Source organism: Protomyctophum parallelum, assembly GCF_964188405.1.
Source record: "Protomyctophum parallelum genome assembly, chromosome: 2".
Classification (NCBI taxonomy): domain Eukaryota; kingdom Metazoa; phylum Chordata; class Actinopteri; order Myctophiformes; family Myctophidae; genus Protomyctophum; species Protomyctophum parallelum.
The window spans coordinates 61,230,360-61,237,195 of NC_139699.1; the positions used below are offsets into that span (position 1 = coordinate 61,230,360).

The 6,836-nt window shown below is 43.2% G+C and overlaps 1 protein-coding gene across 1 annotated transcript; it reads right to left on the reverse strand.

Moving 5' to 3' along the window:
* Positions 1-570: 570 nt before the first annotated feature.
* On the reverse strand, positions 571-2,079 carry LOC310855214 (UDP-glucuronosyltransferase 2A3-like; the record flags this gene model as incomplete). Its single annotated transcript, XM_083760135.1, has 1 exon — positions 571-2,079. Exon 1 carries the CDS (start codon positions 2,035-2,037, stop codon positions 571-573), a length of 1,467 nt encoding a protein of 488 aa, XP_083616261.1. The 5' UTR covers positions 2,038-2,079.
* Positions 2,080-6,836: the final 4,757 nt, after the last annotated feature.

The window sequence follows — 6,836 nt, forward strand, 5'->3', positions numbered from 1 at the left end:
TTGTCAGACTAGGGAGACCATCTCTAGGTATATTTATGAACATAACTTTTATTAAAATGAATAATTGGGCTCAAAAACCTAACACACACAAACACACACGCATATATACTGTATATATGGTGATTTCGGTGTGCCAGTACAGTACAGTTCAGTACAGTACAGTACAGTACAGTACAATACAGGGACCACGGTAACTCTGTCATTTCTCAACCGTTTCAGACGCGGGGCGGCTCGCCGGAATCGGGCCGGCACCCTGGGTGCGTTCCTGTGGGTCTGGAACTGATACTTTTGGGGATTTCTTGATAGGAAGTAGCTCATAACATGTCTACGGTGGATTTTTATTAAACAGATTGAAAGAGGATAATTCAAGCTTTCCCTACAGCTGCAATGTTGGTGATTTTGACGTTGTTTAATATAATTAAATAGGACTTTTCTGTTTGGAATCCCGAGTTGGTGTTGGCTAGACCTCACTCTCGCAGTAACAAGAAGTCAGAAGCAATACCAAATCTGTAGTGTCTGAGGTCCCTACTAATCATGTTCAGGAATTTAATCTTAAAGCGTGTTCCGTATTTAGTCACTTTTATTTTTTCTTCTAGAACACACCCTGGAACATAAACATTTGACAAAGGCAGCAAATGTCAGCAGTATAACCAAGAATATTACTATTAAGAACAACATGACATCTAGAGAATGGTAAGAGTACCAGGGCATTTTGTAGGAGTCTGTGCGGAGGTGAGCAGCACCTTTGTGTCTCATAACAAACTCTATCCAGAACATGGCGCTGTCCAGCGGCTTCATTGGTGTGTCTCTGTGCAACCTGGAGAGTCTCTGCATGTTCTTCCTGTAGGAAGGCTCATGGAGAACCTCCTCGATACCTTGCAGAAATATGTCTTTGTTCATAGTAAAAATGTCAATGACCTTTGCAGCACCTCGTACCTCCATTTTAAAGAGGTTATCAGGTTGATCAAACATCAACGGGAGTCCTACTATAGGAACTCCATGGTACATGGCTTCCTGAAGTCCATTCGTTCCTCCATGCGCTACAAATGCTTTGGTCTTTGCATGACCTAACAGGTCATTCTGTGGCATCCAGTCCACCAGTAAAGTGTTGTTGCCCAGAGTAGCAGGCCTATCACCACTATTCCTCCAGATGACTTTCTGAGGTAGCTGGGCAAAGGCTGCAGCTATCTCCTCTGCTAAGTCTTGGGGAAGCTCTCCAACCATACTCCCCAAAGACATGATGATGACTCCATGTTCCCCAGAACTCTGGACAAACTCTTCCAGGTGTTGCGGAAGAGGTTTAGAAGGTTTACACTGGAACCCTGCCATATAGATCACATTAGGCATGGTGGGGCGAGGGAACTCAAACACAAAGTCAACTCTCATCAGCCACAGGTCTGCTGCTTGAAACAGGGACAAGTAGTCTACGTCTGAACCAAGGTATTTTTCTAACAGGCCTACATAATGTGGTGTAACATATTTTGCATTACAGAATTCCCCAAAAGCAAAAAATATTATGTTCATTATTCTTTCCAGAAAGGTCATTTTATCCGACATCCGTGAGATCCCTGACAATGGAACATAAGAAAGTGGAGATGGTGCAATATGGAAATGGCCTTCACTGTGGGGGGTCCATCTCACATTGAAGACTAGTGGTAAACTAAGGTAGCGGGAAACTATGGAGCCGGCTGGATCAAAAGGGTCAGTCAGAATCAAGTCATATTTTGCATCCCGTAAAGACTGCACGAGATCTTTGTTTTCAAAAATGTGTTCAAGCATTTTACAAGTGGTCTGCTGCATTTCTGAAACTATTTCCATTTCTAGCTCGAAACGAGTCATGATAGACAATCCATGCCTATGGGTTTCCAGAATAGTAGACACAAATTTCTTAGCAAACTCCTCGTCTAATCCACTTGGAGCGTCGATCGAGATTGCAGTGTAGAACGGTGAGGTTTCTTTAATGTACCAGCTGTGATTTGCTCGAATGACATAAACCTGGTGGCCCCTTGCATGCAGCTCCTCAACTATGGTCTTCATATTCACCCAGTGGCTGCCGTCCACAGGAAAAACAAGAACTTTACCCCCACGAGCGACAGCTGAACAGACGAAGAGGACAGCGATCCAGGCCAGGAAATACATTTCTTTGCTCTAAAAGAAATGGATATATATTTCTTAATGAACATTGTCTATGATGATTGCAATTAAAGATGGTGTAAGTCAGTAGCCTGGTTAATAAACCAGACTAATATCGCACGGACCGCGGGATATTAGTCTGGGGAGGCTCAGCTTGGATTTCATTTCCAGGGAAACATTTTCTCTTTGACGCAATTGGTCAGAGCTACTGTCAGTCAAAGGTCTCAAGCATTGAAAGTCACTGTACCAAAGCCAGCCCATATTGCATACCGTGTCCCGATTGGCCGCCCACATTCTCTGGTGTAGGAAATGGGCGTACAATTGAGCCTCTCCAGACCGAAATCCGCCGGCAGGCAATTTATTTTTGCCAACGGCTGATTCGGTCTGGTTTATTAACCAGGCTAGTAAGTCAGTGGTTCTCAACCCGTGTTCCCACTGGTGGGCTGCGAGGATATTGAAAGTGGTCCCCAAATAAATTATAAATTATAACATTTATAAGATTTATATATATATATACCTGTATATGAAGGCAGTGGAACCCCCAAGGGAAAAGAAAGAGAGGTCGGCCACGGAACACCTGACGCAGAGACTTGGAGGCAGATGCAAAAACTATGGGCCACACTTGGGGACAGCTGGAAGTGCTGGCTCAGGATCGAGATGCTTGGAGAACTCTTGTCGACGGTCTATAAACCCCAGAAGGGGTAATAGGCGTAGGTAAGTAAAGTAAGTATATGCAATTATGTTTCTTTAATTTATTGTGATGCTACCAATTAGGAACCTAAAGTATACTGTACTTTAGTTCCATTGATCCAAGCCGGAATACAAAAACATTGATTGATAACATGCTTTGAAAATGCATGCGCCCTATACCCATTGCTCTGTAAAGCACTTTGAGCTGCATTTCATGTCATGAAAGGTGCTATACAAATAAAGTTGTATTATTATTATTTATTATCTGACTATACTTACTGTAACACGGCAGCCCAACACAAAGGTTGAGAACCACTTTGTAAACTAAAGTTTTGCTAAAAGCATTGTTAAAGACCTCTATAAACTTGCAAAACTATAAGTAAACTGGGATAATACATGAATGAAAATGATAACATAATAATCAAATAATCAATCAATAAACACATTGCGTTTAAGGTACATTAGAACTTGGTTATAATAAAAAGGTGAAACCCAAGTGTTAGATTAAGATTAAGGCTTATAAAACAATGACATTGCACACCTTGCAGTCAATGAAAGCATATAGAGCAGGGGTCAGCAACCTGTGCCATGTTGTGCCATGCCATGTTTTCATTTTCTTGATAATCAGTGTGCCATATCAACATGTTTAAATATGTCACCAATATTTCCATCAGATTTTGATTGTCCATAGGCTGGACACAACCTTTTTATGTGACCTATTCTCCTTCACACAGACTCGGAGCCCAGAGATTGAGTGAATGTAGAATTATGTGCAGGGTGTAATTTATATATAGATGTGAGGGGACTAAACCTTTTTGAATACTTCTTAATATTAAAATAAAAAGATTTCTCTCACACACTCATGCGTTATGCCAGTGTGCCAGTGACCACCCTCCCCTGTGCCAATGTTGGCACCCGTGCCTGAGGTTACCTATACCCCTGGCATAGATAGAGTATATATATAGAGTCAGACTATGACATTTGATTTTGGCAATCAATACTAGACTAAAACTAAAATAATAATAATGACAATCTAATGACTAAAACAATCTAAAGGGCCCCAATATGTTACCTTTAATGGATAATCCGTAGCTAGTTCTGTCTTCACCATGCAGTCGTCATGGGAAAGAAAGTGTTTTTTAGAACTTCAACTTTATAACATATAGGTTGGACTTTGACACCTTTGACACACCAACACTGGCAGTGGGCCTGTTAATTATTACTATTTATTACTACATGCATATAACCTGGTGGCAACTTTTTGAGATAATCACAATCATTTTGCATCAGCGTCATAATCTTTTCAATGTTGATGTTTCAAAGCATATAAAAAAAAGAGTAAAATGAGGCACCCCTGTGTGTGTGTGTGTGTGTGTGTGTGTGTGTGTGTGTGTGTGTGTGTGTGTGTGTGTGTGTGTGTGTGTGTGTGTGTGTGTGTGTGTGTGTGTGTGTGTGTGTGTGTGTGTGTGTGTGTGTGCGTGCATGCGTGGGTGCATGTATGCGTGTGCGTGCGTGCGAGCTTCCAGCAGGGGGCACCAGGGCCATATCCTGTTGGCAGGCAGCTGTCACATGACTTCTTTCCCAGGGGGGGGGGGGGGGGGATTAGATTAGACGTGGACGGCTGGACCCTGGCCAATGGTGAAGTCTCTCAGTCGCCTGGTGTCCCGTGGCTGCAGCTGCAGCGCCCAGGAGGCCCGCCCAGTCCCACGGCAGTTCCAGCTGTCTGCTCTAAAGGAGAGAGAGAGAGAGAGAGAGAGAGAGAGAGAGAGAGAGCGAGAGAGAGAGAGAGAGAAAACAAGCTGCCCTGCAATCCTCTAAAGCAGCTTAAAGGCTGAATTGGGTGGGCTGAAGCCTTTTCCATTTTCAGGACCTCTTTCTCTCTCTCTCTCTCTCTCTCCCTCTCAGCCTCTCTCTCTTTCTCCCCTCAGTCCCTTGCCTCTTTTTTTTCTCCCCCTCAGTCACTAGCGCCACTAGTCTGGGCCCCAGTCTGGGGGGGGGGGGGTAAGTCTTACTCTAGGTGTGTGGAAGTCTTTCTCTACAGGTGGTCCGTCTCATTTGGACATGATAAAGTTTTTCTCTTTGTTTTTATTTCAATTTTTTGTTTTACGCCAAATAATGAATAAATGAACACAAATCAAACATAATTATGAATCCATGAAAACAAAAACAAAATAAAAAAACAACAAAAACGCACAGACGGACACGATAAAGTTTAAGAACCACCACTACTACTTGTAGGCTCATATAGAAGCAGCCTCCACAGTGGCCCAGACAGACAGCCTGCACGGCACGCTGCGCAACTCACTGGAAGCTCTCTCTCTCGATCCTCATCTGCACTAAAGTGCCTTTGACAACTCCTGCCTGCAGGAGGCTGCTTAATAGTTAGTGGTTTCAAACTGTGGACACTATAACTAGAACAAACTGTGCTGTTTTATTCTGAATTCTGATGTAACCCCACAGCCTAGATAATGGGGTGGTAACTTAGTGTGCACATTATGCATACCAGTGGCGTGCACAGACATTTAGAGGGGCAGGTGCTCAAGTGAAAAAAGGGCACCTTGTGTATATATAGCACATTTTGGGGCGGGAACCCATTTTGGTGCTTTAGCTATTGAAAAATAGCAGATCTACAAGCTCATAGCGCGCCACCGAGTGGCGCGCTACGAGCTTGTAGGTCTGCTATTTATTTTTTTTAATCGAAGAACCACTGACATAGAAACATATAGCTTTAGATTGTGGGGGCCTAAATAATATAGTAGAAGCGTTTTTTTAATCAAGATTTGATCAATGTCACCGCATGGTCCACACACTACACATTAAGAAAAAAAAAAGAAAACAAGCCAAATTGCCAAAAGGGCAGGGGGTGCTCTAGCACCCCCTAGTGTCTATCTGTGCACGCCACTGATGCATACTATATAATTTAATCATTTTGTTGGGGTTCACAGCCAGCCCCCAATGCTTGGCTTTCTGGAGTAAGTTGGAGTGCAGAACAGTGTTGTTGTTTTTTTGTGTGGCTGGCTGGTGGCCTCTTCAGTGTGTGTGGCTGTATCGTACCTGGCTGGTGGCCTCTTCAGTGTGTGTGGCTGTATCGTACCTGGCTGGTGGCCTCTTCAGTGTGTGTGGCTGTATCGTACCTGGCTGGTGGCCTCTTCAGTGTGTGTGGCTGTATCGTACCTGGCTGGTGGCCTCTTCAGTGTGTGTGGCTGTATCGTACCTGGCTGGTGGCCTCTTCAGTGTGTGTGGCTGTATCGTACCTGGCTGGTGGCCTCTTCAGTGTGTGTGGCTGTATCGTACCTGGCTGGTGGCCTCTTCAGTGTGTGTGGCTGTATCGTACCTGGCTGCATGGTGGCCTCTTCAGTGTGTGTACGTGCTGCAGCATGCAGCAGCAGGGATAAGAGGAGAGAAAGAGATGGGAGGCTGGGCTTACATCACAGCGGAGGATCGGGAGAAATGCAGAAAGAGAAGGAGACAGAAGGAGACAGAAGGAGACCAAGACAGGGAAGGCCAAACACGGAGAGCAAGATGTAGAAAAGGCAATGATTAAAAGCAGAGACATGTGTGCATGCATTTATGCATAATGTGAGAACAGCAGTGGACAGTAACAAAGTTAATATTTGCATTTTTTGGATACTTCTGACTTTCACTCCACTACATTTCGAAGACAAATATTGTACTTTTGACTCAACAATGTATTTATTTTCCTTTTTCCACACAAATGACAATACAAATAACTCCATGCATTTTTAGGAAGGGAAAATGTTAATTATAAATTGATCACTTCTTAAGCCCTATTACAATGAAAATAACAACCTACAAGCTCACAATGCGTGACACGTTGTGAGCTTGGAGATCTTCTATTTTCACTATTATTGATATCTCCAGAAGGATTTCCGGAACATCTTTGATGTTTTTTAATGTCTACATTTTAATACAACTCAATACTACAAAAGTACATATATCTGACTGAGCTACTCATATGAGCTACTCATATATTTTACAATACAAGTAAAAGT